The sequence below is a fragment of the Solanum stenotomum genome, chromosome 10 (genome assembly GCF_019186545.1).
Source record: "Solanum stenotomum isolate F172 chromosome 10, ASM1918654v1, whole genome shotgun sequence".
NCBI classification, from domain to species: domain Eukaryota; kingdom Viridiplantae; phylum Streptophyta; class Magnoliopsida; order Solanales; family Solanaceae; genus Solanum; species Solanum stenotomum.
The window spans coordinates 57,133,847-57,154,952 of NC_064291.1; the positions used below are offsets into that span (position 1 = coordinate 57,133,847).

At 34.4% G+C, this 21,106-nt stretch overlaps 2 protein-coding genes across 5 annotated transcripts; both read right to left on the bottom strand.

The window, feature by feature from the left end:
* Positions 1-4,870: 4,870 nt before the first annotated feature.
* On the bottom strand, positions 4,871-13,885 carry LOC125841785 (glutamine-dependent NAD(+) synthetase). Its single transcript, XM_049520952.1, has 14 exons — positions 13,712-13,885; positions 13,400-13,604; positions 12,598-12,903; positions 10,814-11,037; positions 10,540-10,643; positions 9,918-10,052; positions 9,058-9,226; positions 8,184-8,319; positions 7,269-7,407; positions 6,898-7,074; positions 6,461-6,628; positions 6,116-6,211; positions 5,879-6,007; positions 4,871-5,294 (listed from the first exon to the last, which is right to left on the bottom strand). Exons 2-14 carry the CDS (start codon positions 13,591-13,593, stop codon positions 5,076-5,078), a joined length of 2,196 nt encoding a protein of 731 aa, XP_049376909.1. The 5' UTR covers positions 13,594-13,604; positions 13,712-13,885; the 3' UTR covers positions 4,871-5,075.
* Positions 13,886-14,588: 703 nt separating this feature from the next.
* LOC125842403 (phosphatidylinositol N-acetylglucosaminyltransferase subunit A) lies at positions 14,589-20,901 on the bottom strand. Of its 4 annotated transcripts, XM_049521700.1 has the most exons (11): positions 20,797-20,856; positions 20,268-20,316; positions 20,010-20,153; positions 19,195-19,767; positions 18,934-19,088; positions 17,277-17,367; positions 17,047-17,163; positions 16,109-16,212; positions 15,475-15,565; positions 15,207-15,374; positions 14,589-15,055 (listed from the first exon to the last, which is right to left on the bottom strand). In XM_049521700.1, the coding sequence occupies exons 3-10, from the start codon at positions 20,127-20,129 to the stop codon at positions 15,279-15,281; spliced, it is 1,347 nt and encodes a 448-aa protein (XP_049377657.1). In that variant the 5' UTR covers positions 20,130-20,153; positions 20,268-20,316; positions 20,797-20,856; the 3' UTR covers positions 14,589-15,055; positions 15,207-15,278. The 4 variants fall into 4 exon arrangements, with proteins under 4 accessions (XP_049377657.1, XP_049377656.1, XP_049377659.1 ...); XM_049521699.1 differs by lacking the exon at positions 20,268-20,316 and having other exon boundaries at positions 20,797-20,901; XM_049521702.1 differs by lacking the exon at positions 20,268-20,316 and having other exon boundaries at positions 20,835-20,856.
* Positions 20,902-21,106: the final 205 nt, after the last annotated feature.

The following is a 21,106-nucleotide window of genomic DNA, read 5'->3' on the forward strand; positions in this document are numbered from 1 at the left end:
TAACTATCCAAAACTTAAATAAAAAAATATTCGGATTCTACCTGGCAAAATGCGTGAAATAAACTCAAATTAGGCGCGTCAGATGTAAAAATCTAGGGGCTCAACAGTAAAAAAAGCATTAAAAGGACAATTAAACTCTCTTTATATTTTTTTCAACAATTTTTCCCTCTTTTTTGCATTATTTGTTGTTCACTGCAAAATGCAAGTGACATTTAATAAATTTTTTTTGTTATTGCAAAAAAAAATTATAATGAAGTTTTTTTTTGGCAAGATGGGTGAGTATACACTTGTAAAAGTCGAATGCAATTTAAGTTCAAAGGTTCTCGATCAATGAATCCGATCCACACTTAAGGGACTCCTTGCATTTTGATTAGGTATCAGATTGCTACTTAAATTTGACAAAAATCTCTAAAAAAAGTCATTCAGACAATTTATCAAACATTTTAAGTGCACCATTTTACTTATAATTTTTAGCACTGTATGTTTATTTTTTGGCCTCCAAAAATTCATAATTGTAATTTGCTATTAACTATGACAATCACAATATACGAAACACCCTGTTTTTTCCATTAAGTATTTGACAACTTAAAGCACAAATACACTTTAACTAAAGAAAAGAAGGAAAAGTTCATTGATTCTCATGTCTTCCCATATTTATGGACTGTTCTGAAATAATTTTGCAACAAAAACAATAGTAAAAAAATGCTGAAATGACAACTCTAACCTCCGAATTCTGGCCAATCTCCGGCAACCCAAAACCCCCGTTCATTTTCTTCTTTTTCAGGCAAAACGCCACCACCAAATGACCCCCAAACAAGTACCTCCAACCCAGCCGTTCTCCTTCTTCCTCACACCGGAGCACAACCTATGAAGCGAACTAGCTTCGAGCTCGCTAAATCCACCAAATACCCGACCCCAAACCCATCAGATCTGTCATCTCCGGCAAGAATCATCACGAAACAACTCTGCTGCAACCAGCAGCTCGAACCAGACACAAAATAGCAGCCAAATGACCCCCCAAACCCCATGAAAACAGACCCAATGAGCTCCAAGCTAGCAAAACCATTAGGAGGAATTAATTTTGATTCTTGTATATAAATTAAAATTAATTTTGATTTTTTTTAGTTCTAAAATGACGTGTAAAATATTTAATTAGTTGGCAGCCATTGAGTGGCTCACTAATACACGTGGGAGCATTTGCATTTCACGCTTTTTGGCTTCAAAAATCGTGTGTTTATTTATTTAAAGGTAAGATAGTTAAAGTGCCTATTTGTGCATTATGAAAGTTAGAGATCAAAGTTAAAATTTGAAGTCAAATTTAGGGGTCAATATATGTATTATGTCAATTTTATTTAGTGCATCTTTTGAGCATCATAATCTGAGTCCTATTTTAGCCCAGTTATTACAGTGGACATGTTCTCTTGCTGACAAGTGCCAAAACTTTGGATGACTCGTACCAAAGTATAAAATATAAAATATAAAATCCAAACTTTAGGCCCGCCGTGCCATCAAAATTTAAGATTTCCTTTTAATTTATTTATTTTCAAAATTAGTCTTTCCCTTTTATGAAACGTTGTGATTTTTATAAAAAGTTGTGACTTTTTTTAAGAGTTGTGTCTTTTATAAAGAGTTGTAACTTTTATGAAAGATTGTGACCTTTCCCAAAGAATTGTGACATTTCTGATAAGGCACAATAAATATTTGTTCACACTACTCTTTGTTGTTTATAAATAAAAGGATTTCCTCTCATTTTAAAACAATGAAAATTCTGAACTACTTTTTTTGCACAATTAAATATTTATGTACTTTGCTACTGTTGAGTGACTCACTTCACCATTGTTTTTTGTATCAATACACTGGTGAATAGAATTGTCCTATCCTGAGAGAATCTATTCCTTTAAACCTCGGATACTAGAGGAGAATAATTTTCTTAAGGGTACACTATGCATTTAGTGGGCTCAATTTTTTTTCTTTATGTTTCATTCTATTGTTACAGATCCTGATTTTATTTTTTACAGTAATTAATTTATACTTATTTTATTAATTGTTGTTTTTGAGTATATATTTTAAATTTTGTTGTTTATGTTTCTTCAAAGTTATTGTTATAAATATTTGTTAGTACATATTAAATAACACACATTAATTGAGTATTCATGCAAGTTTTCTCTACTAAAATTGTTGAAAGTAGAGTAAAAGAATTCCTTAAAGATCTGTACTACCATATCTTGAAGACAAAATTCAAATTTGGTATGTCATTGTAAACACATAAAGATCTTAAAAACTTTATCGCACCTTGATGTGCGAAGTGAACCAAGAAAAGAAGATAAAAATTAATAAAATTTTGACATAAGTTCAAGGATGTGCCGGATGACCTATAGAAGAATATGACTAGACTGCAGCATCTTTTAATCCCAAAGAAATAGATAACTACATAATAAATTAATTGCTTATATTCAATATGAAGTATGGACAAATTTCTCAAGTTTACTGCAAGTTGTAAATACTTTTCTTGAAGTAATAGATGTGTTTTCGACACTGTAATTGGAATAGAAGTGTAGTTTCAAATTGAAGTTTATCACTCTGGTATGTTAATTTTAAAAAACACCCAAACAAACTGAATAGTTTTTGTGTAATATTTTTCTCTTTCAAGTATATATAATAAGTTGAATTGTTGTCCAATATGATACATTTTCCCTTTAATTTTTATTTTAATAATTACTTATGATACATTTAAATGAGAACTTTAAAATGATATATGTAAAACAAAAAGTAGAACTGAACTTTTTACACGTTAGAATTAGAATATTTGTTCACTTTTTCCAACCTTTTACAATTTATTTATCTCTACACCAATAATTATTTATTTATTAAAATATTTAATATTACAGGTTGATGCATTTGATTCCTCAAAAATATCGAATAGTATACAAGCGTTGAAAATGTGAAGTCTGGGGACAACGGTAAACGTGAGGAATGGTACCTCCACCCTACTAAAGAAGTTCACAAGCAAGGGACATGCCGAACACCTACTTTTCGTACTAAGTCTAACGCGAGGACCTTTTAATTGACGATGCATTTCGTCGTCAGCAAGCGGTGGCCGACAAGGCCCCTTTCCTTAAAGTCAAGTGGTTGAACGCCCGATTTTCCTAACACTTCCTGAAAGCATAAAATCAAATTAAAGATGATTGATTGAAAGATATTTGATAAGATATTATAATTATCACTTCCTTTGTAGTGTTTTACTTTAAATGACTAATAGGTTATAAGTATTATTTTATAAATTTCGTAATATTAAATTATTGTGCGAGACACGGATAATTTTACTAGTATATATATAAAATGATGTTTTGGTGGCAACATAAGTCGTTGCTATTACCTATAATAGTCGTCAAAGTTTGTTTTAGTGACAAGATTAATCGCCGCTAATTCATCCACTAAAACTATAGTTTTAGTGGCAACAATAGTCGCTGCTAATGCCTATAATAGTCGCCACTAAAAGTATGTTTTAGTGGCAACATCAGTCGCTGCTAATGCTTATATGCTTATAATAGTTGCCACTAAAAGTATGTTTTAGTGGCAACAACAGTCGCTGCTAATGCTTATAATAGTTGCCAATAAAAGTCATTATAGTGGCATCAATAGTCGCCACTAAAAGTATGTTTTAGTGAACTTTCGACCTTTTAATGATTTTCTTTTTTGTCCTTCCCATTCAAATTTTCTAAATATTTTTTGTCTGAGTTATGACTTTTTTCGATAAACTTAATTTGAAGAATATGAAACAAACCTGCTCTAAATAGAAGTAATATCTTTAGCTACAAAAGATATGTCTATTAACATAGATTTATTATCCTTTATGTTCCAAGTTATTGTTGAGCAGTTTAGATTCATTTTTAATTTTTTAATGTTCGAAAATATTCCTTTAACATGAGTCTAGAATCCAACATTTTGATCTACTTATACTTTCATAATGCAACAATTATACATACATATTTCTGAAATAGTCTTAAGGTTACATTGATGAAGCATCTAGAATGATCTTCAAAACAGCAGTTTAATAAAGAATGAATTTCTAAAAGTGTTAACAAATATTATTTCGTTGTTATTTCAAATTAATTTTTTTCCTTCTATAAATTTTGTTAGAGTAATAAAGTAATAATAACGAAAAATAGTGAACGTTTGACCTCAAACAAGTAGATTGTCTCTAAAAAAAATTATTTATGTTGTTGTGGTGTACATTCTTAACGGTCTTAACTTATTTATAACTAATATTGATTATCAAAAACTTTTACATAATTTTTTTTTCACAAGGAGTTATTCTAACTATAAAATTATTAGATTCTATATTTTTCATGTACAAAAAAAATAGAAAAAATTATGTTTAATCGTTACATAAAAACATAACTCAGTTTTAGCAACACAATTATATCATCAAACATATATTATGATAAATTATGTAAAAGATAAAAATGATTAGATCTCTAGATATTTTTAATCATTCAATATATATTTACAATTCTTTAGATATGTGATAATGTCAAATCATTTAATTTCTGTTGAAATGTTTTTAAAACCTACTAATTTCTTTTTTCTTATAACAGAGTCACGGGTAAATTACCTAGTACAAAATAATGAAATAAAACAAATAATACCACATAGATAATGAGGAGAGGTAAAAGGAGGAGGTTAGCCTCCTAATACCCTACCTCATACTATCCTTAGTATTAAATAAGGATATAAAAGTCAAATTTAGAATTCCAAAACCTTGTTACTAAAGTTAGCTTAAGTTTGGTCGGAGTTGGATTATTTCGATATAAAATATGAGAGTAAACCTATCGTATATTTAGTAAATAAAATTACTTATAATCAGGATAAATTTGATCTCAAAATATAATTTCTTGTTTATACAACAGATCACAAATGAAGGGGTTTTCATTATTGAAAAAATGTTGAACTGATTTTCTTAAATAAGTAAAGAGTAAATTAGACTATCTGAAAGACTGAATACTTTGGAAAACATTTGGAAATCCTGTATCTCCTTATCAGCTGCATTATGAGTTAAACTGTGTAAGTTAGAATTAGAAGCCAGCTTTTGGATCACCCGAGCCTGCGGCCACAACACCCATCCCACCATCAGCAGTAACGTTCACATTTTCCCCGTCAGTCGATTTTGTAAGAGCAACTTTATCACCATCAAGCTCGTTCACAAGTTCATCAATCTTGCGAAACTGATAAGGCCATCGGACATTGTACAGGAACTGGCGCAGATCAAACCTATTGTCCTCGGGTGAATAACTCTGCAATATGAAAAAAGTCATATGCTTGTCTACTGAAACATCCACAGATAATATGGCGGTTTTATTTTTATTTTACTGTGTGTAATGACGGTCTAAGATGAACTTAAATGGAGCGATATAGTAAGTGAAAACTCGTATGGGCGAATTCGACTTGGTTGCGATTGAGATGTAGATGATGATGATGATGCTTCTCTAATGAAACAAACAGAACAAAAGCATTCAAATGGTTTAAGTTGCATGGATATATAAGTATCCCATACGAGCATTTGCAGACTTTCTGCATATGTTTGAGGTATCCATGAAGTGCCTAAAATCCATCTCATGAGGCGAGGATTGTCCACGACCATATAAAAGGCATTAACCCATCTGCAAACTTTAATTCTTTTTTCCCCTCTTTTTTCTTTTTGCCCACTTTCTTATGAACCACGAAGAAGAAAGCTTACGATTCTGTTGGTGTGGTGTGACGCGAGCTCTAACAATCAAAGCGGTGACTAGCTAGTAACTTTAATGTGGGACTATTCTAACAATACCAGACAGATACTTCAATGCAAGTAATGGATCCATGCAACATAGAAGTGAAGTACCTCAGCATGATATGAAGGCGTCATGACAGTCATCTTGTGTCTATTGATGGAATAGTATTTAAAGAAGTATTTCACTTTGTCAGCCACCTCTGCAGGCGTCAACTTTGTACCCCATTTGTAACACAAATTCTGCAATATGATCATTCAGTACTTGTCAAGGACTACAAAAATATGTGGAAGAAAAGGTCCTATAACAAGTCTGATTCTATAATGTCTTACAGAATGAACAGGACAAACCTTAAACATTGATAGAGGTCCACAGCGGAAAATCTTGCGCAACCTTCCGTACACTGAAAGTTCTTCATAGGTCATACCCATATCCACTTCATCCAACTGTTAAACAAATATTGTAATGTGAAAACTTCTAATTGCGCTTGATCACTTCTTCATACATAACCGAACTCCACATATTAAGTTAAAAGAGAATCAAGAACTTTCATGCGAAAATTATAGAATCTAGGGGTGAGAACTCTCCCAAATGGAAGGATGAGAAAATACCAGAAACAGGAAATAATGGTCACACCTGCATTACTAGAAAAAACATCATAAAAGCTGAAATTGGCAGTAAACTAAATCAGATACCTGACTGTAATTCGCACGTATAGGCTCCAATTCAGCAGTGGGCGGTGCAGCTTCAATCTCTGCCAGGGATGAGTAGCCAAGATGAACGGCAGCCCATTTCAGAAATGTTCGAAGATCCATCTTACTGATACTTCCAATTGGATTTATATCTGCTGAACTACAATCATACTGCAAGATAGACAGTTATCACCAGGATATGTGTTGGAGAAAAGAGAGATCAGCTAAAGGAAAACCGTGAATCCAATTTGTTACTATCTGTTTATTGACATGCTCCAAGCATAGAAAAAAAATACAAGGAGAGTTCAAGACAGCCAGTAATCAATTCAAACAGCACTACAGTAGTAGTTACCCTTAAATCCTCGGTTAACAAGATGCTATTATAGGATGAATGCGGTTAATAGTGACACAATATTTCAAACAACAAAATTTGCTTCTACCTTTGTTAAGTAACCACGTAATCCTTCATCCACATTGGAGCTACCCAAAACCAGATAAAACCCAGGTTTGTTATGGACCCATGGCAGCAGAGATGCTAACATGAATGCCAGGACCATTCGGACCCGAGCTTGAATGTTTTGCAACCCTAAATTTTCAATGTTTGATCCCCCATCTACCTGCAGACAAAATAAACAGGTCAAGATTGCACTGTAAAGCAATAGCTTAGTCTTTATTCCAGATATGGTTTCTCTTGGTCCAACCAACTATTAGTTGACCACACAACATGAGGTTAAGGGTTTCCCTTCAGTTGAGCGAACACATAAAAGCAAATAGAATAGATAATGGTAAAATTTATTTCAAACTTTTCTACCTTATAGCGTGGACGCTTTCCAGTGAGTGTTTGAAACAGAGAGATTAGTGAAGAGACCACTCCATCGATGCTCACGTTAAGATGCCATGATCCTACCTCATCAGCCAACACCTTTGCCCGAGTTGTTGTGGCTTCTGAACTGTCATATGCATACACTATCAACAACACAAGTTTGGCTCAATAACAAATTCAAATAGATCATTTTTCAAACAGAGAGTTCTGGAAAGAACAGTGTTAGTATTCTCCAGAAGAGACGCTCTATTGAAGAAGACATCTATGAATCAATAGAAAAGTCCTGAAATCTTTTATTTGATCATCTGCGTCAGTTGGGGATGTTCATTCTCGCACTAATTTACTTCACCATATACAAGTAAAACATGCAAGATCCTTAAAGTTCAAAGCAAAGGTGTCATTAGACTCATGGGAATATGTAGATCTCAGATTGCTACTGAGTCCCTTGATGTTAGAGAATAAATGTCATTTGAGAACGAATCATAGGTAGGGTTGACCCCTAGAATTCCTAAGGAGGGGTATAAGCTTAGGTTTAGCAGGCAGTAGCACGACAGTGAGTCCAGCCAAGAGTTCATGATGACCCAAATTCTCATATTTGTGAAGTTCAATTTCCTACATTTATTAGGATTACTAAAAGGCTCCCCGGACCCCACTTGTGGGACTACACTGGGTATGTTGTTGTTGTACTAAAAAGGCTCCCAGTTCTGAACCAGAAGTATGCTGTCCAAGGCCAGGCAAATAAAAAAAATTCCAACTGAAAATTAGCAAAGCAGTTATAAAGGAGTTATTTATTACTTGGAGTATCAATTCCATGCCAATTAAGGAACCAGAGAATACATATAGATCAGAACAGAACAGAAAATCTGAGAAGGACAGAATAATGGGACTTGCTGACATTCTTACCTATTTTCAGATCCCATAAAAACAGTGTAAAAAATGCGCTTAGCAAATTCTTTGCTATCTGTTGGAAACTGACCATCAGTGTAATGGCCAATTCGGATAGCATCTGCTTTTATCTGCTTGTCACCGTTTGCAATTTCTGCATTGACATCAGTTATAATTGAATTATAAAGAAAACAAAACTCAATAGTCTGCTTATCTTCAGACATGCTGCTCATGCTATTTACCTTGAACTAAAATGTTGAAATAGACATTACTAGCAGCATGATGCAATTTATCAGTCAGCACAACCTAAATGAAGACATAGTACGTGCATTGGAGAACATGCACAAATAATAAGATCGCTCATACAAAATACTTGCCAGCTCTAGAACATTAGACGGAAAATATCTGATCTGTAGCAGAAATAGAACCTTGACCACGAATACGATGAATCAAGGATCCTCCTAAATTTGGCTATGTCGTAGCATTTTCAGTTCAGCAACGCCACAGGAAGTCAAATCCTAAGATCCTATAAGTGAATGATCATTCTTAAGAAATTTGTACTTTACCAAAAAATGAACTCCATGCTCTCACTTTTTTAGAGAAGAAATCATCAAATTTAGATCCAGGTAATAATTTAAGTAATCAAACAGCACAAGAATTATCTATCATTTTCCACCGGGGGCTATTAGTTCACGTAGGAAACTAGTAGAAGGTTCAACCGGCTATAGGGAATAGGGAAACATACAACTGCATTTTCATCCTGCACCCTGAAACTCTGGAAAAACCTATGTACTATGACGACAATACGAATGTCAAAAACTAGCTACAAATACAGGAAAATAGCTAGAACACAACAATATATATGTTTAGAAGGGCAGTGAGCTTAATAAACCTTTTACTACAAGCTGGCACATTGAACCAACTATAGCAGCAACGGAGGAACTATCAGCACCACCAGAAAGGGGAAGCAGAAAACCAGATGCACCACTTCTTCTTAGATAATCCCAGAGCCAGCAAGCAGGTCCAAGTGCTATTTCCTCCTCAGGAGAGTGGTATCTTATCTGGAAAAAGAATGCAGTTCACTAAGCCAACTTAATCCAGCAACGGAAGAATCCACAAGACATTACACACAAAACAAATGGCTTAAGATGCAACAAAACTCAAAAGAAGATAGAACTAAATGTAGTATATAAAAAGCTGAAATATAAGATGCTTCGCGACATTCAAGAAAGAACTAGATGGAAGTTTAACCCAGTTTTTTTCAGTATATGGATGGACCCATTTTTTTAATTTTGGCCAAGGTTGTGGAATAACTTCAGATTGAATGACTCAATTGAATAGAATCATGTGATCAGAGATCAATAGAAATGGAAATGATCAGAAAATTAAAGCCTCCATCCCCCCCCCCCCCCCCCNTACGCACAGAGGCAGGAGGAAAGGAGAGAGAGGAAGTATGAACAAGTCATCCTTCATATAGAAAGACCCTCTTTCTACTGAGAGACATAAACTAATGGCTCCTAAGAGTTCAGTCCACCAGTATCTTAACATAAGCAAAAAATCCATTAGGAAGACCTTCATGACAGCTTCTTGTGACTAGGAGTACAACAAAATCTTTCTATGGAAATGGGGGAAGGGGCTGGCGCATAAGGTTTTGACTCAGAAGAGCTACTTAAACAAGAAAAAGTACGGGGATTAGTCGTTACAAGAACATGTGTTGGTTTTCAAAACCATTGACCTCACACAACAACTTACCTTGAGTGGACTTGAAAGTGACATAAGGAGGTTAAAAGGTTGGCAAAGCTTGTAAGGCACAAATACTTTGGAAACTTTAGCTTTACAACTTGCTTGCTCTTGAAAGCTACTGATAGATGATCTGAGACTTGCAACCTGGTACAAAAGGGGAAGTAAGAACCATTGTCATTTAACTAAATGGATAACTAAATAAAAACATCAGAGATCTCAGCAGCAAAAGATTTCACACAATTATACATACATCAATGAAGCCTCCACAAAATGCAAAATATGCTGAAGTTCATACCACTACATTGTGTTATTTCTTTCAATAAAACAATCTCTACATCAAGATTTGGCTCTTGAGTTGGAGGCATATCAAAATGTAATGGTTTTCCTTGAATTAGTTGAGCTAGAACAATGTGGAATCAGTACTAAAAAACACGGATGAGCAATTAATACATGCAGATTACAAAGTTGAGTCGGATTATTATTTACACCATAATCTGATCCAATTTGTTGGCATTAGTTTGGTAACTGCAAAAGACTTGGGCATCCACTTACCAATTTGCAAAAGAGGAACAAGTTAATGATATATATAACAAATTTTTTAGATACTGAGTTCAAAATTATTCTGACATACCGCATCTAGATCAATTTGAGCAAAAACCATTTCAACATCCTTCAAAGAAAATTGTGAACCTTGTGCTACCATATCTCCATTTACAACAACACAAGAACATCCATCTGCCAAAGGTAAATGAATAATGAATACCTGGTCATAATAAAACTGCTGAAACCGGTTACCAAAGTGAGTTAAACACAATTTATCTTCATATCACCTAAGCTAACAAATACAGCTTATATAGATTACTAATATGGTTGATTATTGCGAGGACAAAAAACAGGCTTGCTACCATAATATAGACGACCACCATCGCATCCTTGGTGATTACTGTACATGTAAACTCCCCCTCGAGTATGTGTGGCACTTATAAAAGCACGATTGCGAAGATCAAGCTTTCGTAATTGATGATGACTTCCACTTGCATTCATAAACACTTCAACACCATTCAATGCAAGCTCAGCATGAGGAGGTTGAGGAGTAAAAAGTTCTTCACAAACTTCAACTGCAACAGCTCTGAAAGCAACATTAAAACGAAGCTTAAAACCATATAAAATGGTGGTAAAGTCGATAAGCTGCAACTTATCTATTATTACACACACATGATTTGTTTGATTGCTAAGTTCGGGAATGTGAATCTCCCATGATATGTCGCCACAAAGAAGAATTTAGTCTAGGCAGAGAATTTTCATTTTTGTTTCTCTTATTCCAATTTTCCTTTGCCAGATGAGCACATGGCAATCAAGAATTTTATCTTCTTCCTTTTTTTGCTTTGCCAAAATAAAGAAGTTTCACAAAACTACTCAAAGGATAACATAATGTTGAGTTACTAACTAAAATCCTTCAACTTATGTCATTGTTAATATTTCAAATCGTAGAAGTGTTTACAGAGATTAAACTTAGTGAAGTAGCAGTTTCTCAACCACTATGGAAACCATACAGAAAGACTGACACCAAAATCACTAGTCTACAAAATGGGGCTGAAATTTTGTGGATGCTGAAGTATAGCTCCTTTCTAAGTGACTTCTATACTCTAGCTGATGAAATGATTAATGTTATAAACAAACTTAGAATGTTCTGTACATACACTTCAAAAAACTTGTTATGAAAGGATAATCCTGAACAATTATCCCCATCTAATGATAAGAAGAAATAGAGATTATATAGTTTAATCTCTTATAAGTTGTTTCGTGTCTAATTCAAGGTATGGTCTACCTTTTTCAGAATGTTTTCATGGTTTCTTGATCTTTCAAAGTTTGGTCTACCTTTCTCAGAATGTTTCCAATTTTTCATGGTAGAAGAAATATATATCTAAAGTATATGTTCAATGATAGGTAATATTTAGCGCATCGCCTATTAAACTAGCTGGTCTTTATGTTTTGTCCAGACACTCACTTCCAAAAAAGATGTTATGCTAGAGGAGAATTTTTTTAATATAAAATGATTAAGTGAAATACAAAAAAACCCAAATACATTGAACTAGAACCAAAAAGCAAAAAGGACAGTTCTTTAACACTCTTGAATTGTTTTTGCTTTTTAATTTTATGTTTCTTAAATATAGATGTGTTTTGGTTTAGGCAAAAACTGGATCACCAAAACTATGCACATTACGAGCTAAAGTGACAAGTTTTGAAAATTTAGTGCCTTCACAAATATGTTTTTTCCAACTTCAATGCTAAATTTTAGTCACCCAACTTAATACAAGTAAATTCTAAAAACATGAGTTTCGCAACATAACACTGCAATTCTATATATGACTACTTTTCAGTCTTCAACTCATTGTTTGTTTGTTATTCACAAAGCTTTCTATTATTGAATGACCAGGAAAGATAGGTTCCTTAAACGACATCTGGATCAAATAATACTAAATAGAGGAATTAAATTCTCTTGTAGATCAAGTAGGCTAAGTGTAGACAGACCATCACCATAAACTAAGCAACCAAGAAGACACATAAATTCTGTTTTCAAGTCGCCCAATCCACAGCAAGCAAGAGAAAGAGAAGTAGAAAAGCAAAACAATATCTAAAAAACAAATACAATGAACGTGTAATAATGAATGTGAGCACAGTAACATACGTGTCTAGAAACTGGACATAGCCATAACCAAAAGGTACTGTTGTCTGAGACAAAGCATCTGAAACTTCACTTGGGAGATGGAAGTCCTCAAGGTGATCTTTTGATTTCCATGCTGTAAACCATCGAAGTTCTCGATAGTTGCCATCATTTGCTAGCCACATCTTTGGCCTTATCATGATTATTTTTCTGTTTAGGCACAACACTTGACAGTTGTATCGTTCTGAATCTTTGATAACAGGCATACCGAAGCTACATAATATCCCATCAGTCCAATCTCCTAACAGTAATTCTTTTAAGCATTCCCACCTGCAAGTTTGTGAAGACATTAGGGGAAAGAGCTCAAATGGTAATTTGATTTCCTCACTGAGCTGAAAGTATTCTGTTCAGTGAGACACAAACACATCATATCTGTTTCTAATCTATGTGGGAATTTGGCCATGAATATATTTACTTTTTTTTTTTTTTTCTGGAAGTGAATTCTGGAAATCATGTTTGGCCATAAAATTCCAGAATTCAACTTTTGTGAAATTTGAAGAACACAAATAAGTCCTTTTCACTTTCTCCACTCCAAATCACTCACAAAATTTAAAAAATAACACAATTTGTATTCATACTCAAACTACAAACTCCAATTTACACCATTTTTCACCTTGAAAACAAAAATTACATTTTTCAAATACACCAAACGGGCCATTAAACTACCCCTACTGAATTGTGTAAGCTAATTCATATAAAGCTTGCATTTTTATAACCGAAAACGCTTCTTATTCATCAATTTCAGCAAAGGAAAAAAAAAACTTACGCATGAGCAACAGTATCGAGTTCTAAAAAATGATCTTCACAACCATATCCAGTGATTTCAAGCTCTGGTCCAAGCCTGATCATAGCTCCAGCAGCTTTAGCCTCCGCAACAGATTGCTTAATGTTGCTCAAATTGCAGTCGAAATCCATAGCCCATTGGTTCAAATTACACGTAGCTACCTTCAATAGCCTCATCTCAAATTTCTCTGTAATCAAAAAAATTCAAACTGTATATAAACAAATTCACTTCTTGCTGCAATTTATAGATTTTGCAATACAAAAATATTAGAAATTTGATTGGAGTTTGACGCACCGTTTGAAGGGTTGGAAGTCCCTAGTCTTGGGAGATATTTGAGTATTTGACACGTCCAACTCCCCACTCACCACACCAATTCTTGATTTTCTTGTCCAATTTTTAGGGTGATAAATGGGTAAAAGGTTCTTTTTAAAAAATAAAATAAAAATATTAACTTCAGTTCCTAAACAACTTGTGTATGTCCGTCCCACTAGACAATACTTTTAGTTATTAAAGTTCAAAAAATAAAAATCAGACTATTTTAAAGGTAAATGTTTAAAATGAGTATTTTAAGGGCAATACATACAATTTTGTGTTGTGGAATTTTTCCTATTGAACTCACAAGTATATGAGGTTGGATTTAGATTCATTAACCAATGAGATAAAAAAATCACGTTTGTGAAAATTTCGGAAGAAGCTTGACCAATAATAATTCTTGATATAAGAAGATATTTTAATGATAAGCTTTTTAAAATTTTAAATATGTTAATTAAAAAGAATTCTATTGGACTGATGAATATAAGTAACTCTTAACATAAATTTCGGCAGATGAATTGACATACAAGAATTAAGATTTTGTTTGCTTGGTTTTTATTTTGGAACCAAAGGGTGACTCTTTTTTTTGGTTGGTATTTTAAAGACGACGAGTCAATGTGGCATATATCTAGACTAAGATATCTTTTCAATCTAATTAATACTCAGCATTCCAATTTATGTGACAAATTTCTTTGCGGTCACTCATCGTTACAGTTTTGTCTAGCTGTCCATTTTTATTACTTTGCGTTACGTACTAAAGGTGCCAGTTAATCTTCTTATAGTCGATTTTACAACCGAAAGTAGATATCAAGGAATCTGAATTATGAATTTGAGTTTTGACAGTGGATTAGATTTAGTTTTTTTTTAAGAAATAAAATAAAAGTAAGTAGCATGTTTGAACATAATTCACATGAAAATTAGTAGAAGTAAAAATTTTGGTTCTTTTTCACAACAGAGTCTACTAAACTGGGTAACCCTATGTTCTCCAAGCCCAAGCACATACACAGAAGAACTCCTTTAAATGCCACAGAACTGGCATATATCTATAAACGTAACCTGACAAGAAACCTACAATGATCCAGGTTGTGTAGTTCACAGCCGTGGCCGGTGGCATCATCCCCAGTGACTTATATTAACAATGGCATGTTAATGAATTTGATCTGTTCATGCTTTAGGGGAAGTCTTGGATGCTACTGCGCCAAATACGAACCAATTGAACATGTCATAGGTTCCTATATCTCCAAAAATCTTTCTTGGTGGCAATCAAACCCCACATCCAAACCATTCTGAAAACCACTTTTTCCTATGTAACCTGTTGTTGTTTGTCTAACACAGAAAAATGAAACTCAGATTTAAAATTCATGTTTCAGTATTTTTAGTGATTTGAAGGATCAAGTAGTTTGAGGAATAGGAGTCGGAGGAAATGAATTGATAAGAAAAATAGTTCAAGGAAGATGTACTATGTAAAACACTTTACCTGAATCCTAATTCCACGTTGTGTTTGAATAGTAAATGACCCTGAGCTGCACCGATGGGTGAAGCACCGGAATCATAAGCTTTCTTCCTTCCTGGAACCAAATGGTGTCTCCTCATGTTGGAACTTTGGAACTTGAATATCAGGTACCACCTCAATGTCCTTGTCAGGCTTATCAATATCAACAAAAAGAATGTAGGTCTATTAGGAAAAAAGAATTTGCAATACAAAACCAAAAGAATTTGCCAGTACATCCGAGTGAGGAACTTACCTTCCATAGTTGCAAGAGACGCCAGAGCAAAAAATTTACTATCATAACTATGCAAAATATTTTCCCGGCCCAAGTGCCACAAGTAAGGTACCTGGAAAATTAACTTGGAAGTTTAATCAACTGCAAGAAACATTTATTCATGTGCAAATTCTATATGGCCAATCACTGCTTAATAAACGATACAGATGGCAACCCGAAATGAATGTTCAACCGCCTTAAGGCCTACAAGGTCGAGCACTGAATCTAGGATGCAAGCTTCCCCCCAGTCTGAGGGCACCAAAGGACCAAAAACAATCATGTTCAGTTGCTTGAAGGCCTAGAAGGTGTCATGTAAACCTTGTGTATGCACAAGCTAGGACATCAAAAGGAGGATAATAAAATCCAGAGAAATTGGCGTTGCAATACAGTTATCTGATTTTACTTGTACCACAAATTAGGCCCAAAAAAGAAAACTAAAAACCCACGTTTTATTGCTCAAGCAATATTTATTTAAGATTCTATGCAACAACAAGAGGGTCTTTCACTACTAAAAGAGAAACAACATATAACTAATTGATTTTATCAGTTCTCAATTTATTTCTCTAGGGTAATGACATAGCTTAACAAACCATTTTTCTTCAGACAGGTAGCATACCTTGATAATCGATCTAGCAAAGGTGGATTGGAGCATTTCAAAGCACGGTTGTAAACAATTTCTGTCCTCCTGGCTACATCAGGCCAACTATAAAGTTTTTTCATCTGGCAGTAGAAACCAAATGTCAGTAAGATCACTCTAACTCTTTTTGATAACAAACCCATAGAAACACTTCTTCACATTGTAGTTTAAAACTGTACCCCAAACCAACTCCCTGCAACTTTTTTATCATAAATTCTACCATAGGTGAACCCACCGATTGAAATGGATTTTGGTTCAACCCAAAAAGCTAGCTCAAGGTAAGGATTGCCCAAGACCATAAGAGGAGACATCCCCAATTCCTCCACCAATATGGGACACTTAACATCCGCACCCCCTCACTCCTAGGAGATCAGACATTAGAGCACAGACAACATAATGTGGGGGCCCAAAATTGGGTAAACAAAGAATCAGAATGGGACTGCTCAGACAGATTTTGTACCTAACTCAACCCAAAAAGCTAGCTCAAAGAGATGAGAATGACCCAAAATCATATAAGGAGACAACAATCCATATCCTCCACCAATGTGGGACACTTAACAACCACAAACAAATCTTTCCCTTTTAACTACTATATCTTCACTCTTCTAATCTATCTTAAATGTCCGGTGCTTAGCTGTCCTCTTCCCCTTCCACAAAAAGAAGAGCAAAAACTCATTGTAAGCTTAGTCTCTTACAGGAGGGGAGAATTAAGTTGGAAATATTTTTCTTTTGGTCAAGAGATTGAGTTGAAAGACATCCATGCAAGATTGGGATTAACCTCAATTTCCTTCAGATCTCACCTAAGATACGAGACTATTTATACATCTCAAGAGAGTAGAAACTAAACAGCCCTTGCTACCTCGCTCAAAAAGAAAAGATGAAGAAAAAGGATAAGCAAAAGGAAATGTGGTACTTACACGATTGTGCATATCTTGTGGATCGATCTGAGGAAGCATATATATAGCCCTTGTGATGGCGTGAACCATAGTTGTAGGATCTGGCGCAGCCAGAACAACCATATCATCTGGAAGAACCTGGACAAGAGGTACAAAACATGATAAATAACAACGAACAACTTACAAAGTAGAGGCAAGGAGATCTTAAATTATTAACTAGTCAAGCAAAGAGAAATGAATCATGGACATGCCTCTGGAACACCTCCTACACGTGTACTGACTGTTAATAATCCGCAACTTGCAGCTTCCAATATAGCGATGCAAAATGCTTCTGTTAAAGAACTGGCACAGTAATGCAAGAAACAGGAGCATAAATGAGGATTAGAAAGGGGGAAGGTGGAAAACTGGTTGTTGTTCAACCACAAATCAGGCGTGTTTAAATATCCTCAGATGATATTCTTTTGCAGAAGAAGAATGTGTAGGGAGCAATTGCAATGTTTTCTTTATTATTTTTGATGATTCTGGAAGAAAGGTTGAAACCGATGAATCCAATTTAGCTTCTCAGGCTCTCAGCTGTGACAAGTCCTAAGGAGCCACACATCATTCATGGTTTTGATACTTCAATCTCACATTTGCAGCTGAATATTAAAATCAACTATGTAAAGAATGTTTTTTTGATTGTGCCACCTAGTTGATTCCTTTATCTTATTAAGATCACATACTCAATGTTGCACCTTGAAGCTTCTTTTTGTTGATAAAAAAAAAAAACCAAGGAGGATGCAGAATCGACTACATGATCTTAATGAGAATAACACTTCCGTAATGGATTCTCCAACAGAAATCCTTTCCCTTCAAGATGTTTGAATTCTACACTGACTTTTCCAAAATGTCTATTCCATCAATCATATGGACACGGGAAGTACAAACAAAAAACATTACGATTGGCCAGTAGCATTCATCTTTGGAAAGCTTACTTATTGAAGAAATCCAATATCAGTTTTCTTCTACAGTTCATGATTTCTACATTCAACTAAGCATCACATTTCAGTAGATTATCACAGACTGATGCAACCAAGGTGTGGCCTAGCGGTCAATGAAGCTAGGATGGATCATGAGAGATCAGGATTCAAATTCTAGCATAGGCAAAAAAGGTGATTTCTAGTCATCCATCTCCACCTTGGTAGACACAAGTACCCGATATCTACTTCGGTGAGAAGTAGCATTATACCTGGTGGATAAGTCGAGGTGTGTGCAAGGTGGCTTAGACACCACCATAATAAATAAATTTTAAGAAAATTGTGAAAGTTAAGCAACATATTTTGTGTATCAAATAAGGGAAACTTTGCATTACAAACAATTATCACAATTAGTGGATCAACATAGACTTGGTGTATGTAAATAAGCACCTAGCATCATTTACTGTGTATCCAGACAAGGAAAAACTTTGCATAACACCAAAAAAAAAAAAAAAAAAAAAAAAAAAAGAGGAAGAGGTGTTTTCCACTGCCGATGCCCAACAAATTCCTCTTTGGTCATATATCTTATTAAAATTTTGCAAAAGCACATATCAAAAGAATTACTGCCTATGGAAAGAAAAATATTGACAAAAAGCATCTAAAATTTCCAGTGAACGAAAAGCAGAGAAGTTTTAAAGAATTTAAGAAAAAGAAACTGAACAGAATCATCAAGCAACAAAATGAATGTGAGTTTGAGCTAATAAAATAAAATATGGAGATCATTATTGCATAAAAGATCTCTTCTTCTTCTTTTTTTCTGTCAAAACAAATCCAGAAGGCAAGATAGCATTGCTTAAGAAGGAAACTAAGACAGATGTCAAATAGAGGAACTTCAAAGTATAAAATGATATAAGTTGTAGGGTGTACACGATAACCCTTGAAGGTCTCGCACCTGTTCAAAAATATATGGCCAGTTATTAGTACAGACCGTACTTTAGCATGAGGGACAGCCCCCAACATATCAACACGGTCTTGAAGAGAGTGTTTTTCCCTCATTTCTTCCAGACGCACTCGTTTGGGTCCATCTCCTCCAACAATGAAGCGAACCTTAGAAATGCATCCAAATAAGTTGCCAAAGTTTAGAATTCATAAACAAGGTCAAATTCCATAGACTAGTTTCGTAATGAAGACCATGATGGTGAAGAACACTTACATTGGGATGCAAACGGCATACTTCAGGGATCACTTCAACGAGTAAATCTGCTCCTTTCCGATAAACTAACCTACTTATCACAACAATAACAATTTCATCCCTGCTGAGTCGCTCTGGAGCAGGAGTAAACATGGCTGTGTCCACAGCATTTGGAATAACATAAACCTTTTCAGGCGGCAGACCAGACCTTAAAACTGTATTCTCTTTACTTGTGTGAGAAACACATATAGCCTGAGTAACATCGGCTAGAGTAAACTGTAGCACCTTATTCATGTGAATACTTCCAACATCTGAAAACCCATAGAGAGAATGATCTGTGAATACAACTTTGTAACCCATGGTGCGAGCATGCATTAGAGCTTCATGACATAAGGTTGAGAAGGCTTGATGTCCATGTACCAGTGATATCTTTTCCCTAATCAGAATTGTCCTTGTAATTGGAAGTGTTCCAAAGAAGGTTGGCAATGTATTTTGCATGAGAAACGGCTTCCATGGGACATAATAAACTTTCAGCCCATTTGTCATATATCTTACTCCAGAACGATTCTGATAAGCATGAGTCATAACTACCACCTGAAATTTATACAAAGGAACAAAAAATGAATTCATAAAAAGTATCTGATTATAACAAAACAAGCTCCTATCTCACTCTCGATTTCATTCTCTTTTGCCATTTTTTTTACTTTGCAGATCAAAACTAAGTCCCTTCCAGGTACAGACAAAGTAGATTATCTTCATGGGCAACAAAAAAAATAATCTCTTATCAATCATATTCAATCAAGAACACTTAAAGACAGGAGACTGTGGTTACTGACCTTGTGGCCTTCCTTAATCAAGCATTGTGATAGATAGTATATATGATTCTCCACACCACCAAAATTGGGGTAGAAAAAATCTGAGACCATTAAAATTCTATGTTTTTCCGGCTCAACCATGATAACAGGTCCCCACAGACGCTTCTGCAGCAGAAGAAACCATTTACACAACAATATAAGAAAAATGCCAAAAAACAACAACAACATATAAATATACTACATAAGATTGTAAGGCATGATCCACTTGATAGAACTTACCCTATTTTGGCCAATTAAGTTTATTTGATTTTAATGTTGTTGCTTCAGCCTGTAATTGAATAGAGCTACCATTAAGAAATCATTTCCTAACCCAAAACACAAAATCAAATGACATAGCATAATATCACGTTTGATGCTTAAACCATTTCGTTCCAATTTTTTCCCAAAATGTCACTATGCATAGAAATTTCTACTATATATTATAGGATATCTACGACGCTGTGTAAAGCTAAAGCCACTAACCAAAAAAATAAGCACCTCAAAATTACAAATCTTCGAAAGAGGCAAAAAGCCCCAAATTCAGTTCAAACACACAAGGATATATCATGCATGAGAAAAACGAAGCTCAAATACGAACATATATACATCCGAAGACACCAAATCGCTCAGAAAATGAATAAATTCGACAAATTAAACAAAGAAACACAAGTCGAGATCACACCAAAAGCAGAACAAGCACCGAGTAGAACACAGAGAGAAACAGTAAACCGAAAAGATGAAGGAGATACATACATACATACATACTTACATGGGAAGAGATAAACAAGAGAGCTCAGCAAATCTGACCAAGGCGATGTAAAATGTTAATGGCGTTTCTATGTGTTCATTATTATTGTCACTATTAATTTAAATTTCTTATTAGTTTGTTCCTATGCTAAACACATATTTTTTTAAAAAAATACTTTTTTTTTCTAAAATCAATTGATGTACTTATAATAAAAAGTCATGTAATTAAATTTATAATTATTTTTTATGTCTTAATTTGTTTAATTTATGATGTGTGATGCTCGTATAGTTATGTCCTCGATTTAATGATTTCAGACGAATTTACTTCAAAA

What these genes read in the sequence shown, in the direction of transcription:
- LOC125841785 (XM_049520952.1), bottom strand. Translation starts at nt 13,593, where the DNA reads ATGAGGCTATTGAAGGTAGCTACGTGTAATTTGAACCAATGGGCTATG. An exon ending in TTTATGGGATCTGAAAATAG is followed by an intron (nt 7,408 to 8,183) that starts GTAAGAATGTCA and finishes TGCATATGACAG; the next exon opens with TTCAGAAGCCACAACAACTC. An exon ending in GAAAGCGTCCACGCTATAAG is followed by an intron (nt 7,075 to 7,268) that starts GTAGAAAAGTTT and finishes TTTTGTCTGCAG; the next exon opens with GTAGATGGGGGATCAAACAT.
- LOC125842403 (XM_049521699.1), bottom strand. Translation starts at nt 20,129, where the DNA reads ATGGTTGAGCCGGAAAAACATAGAATTTTAATGGTCTCAGATTTTTTC. An exon ending in GTGTAGGAGGTGTTCCAGAG is followed by an intron (nt 17,164 to 17,276) that starts GCATGTCCATGA and finishes CCTCTTGTCCAG; the next exon opens with GTTCTTCCAGATGATATGGT. An exon ending in CACAAGATATGCACAATCGT is followed by an intron (nt 16,213 to 17,046) that starts GTAAGTACCACA and finishes TTCTACTGCCAG; the next exon opens with ATGAAAAAACTTTATAGTTG.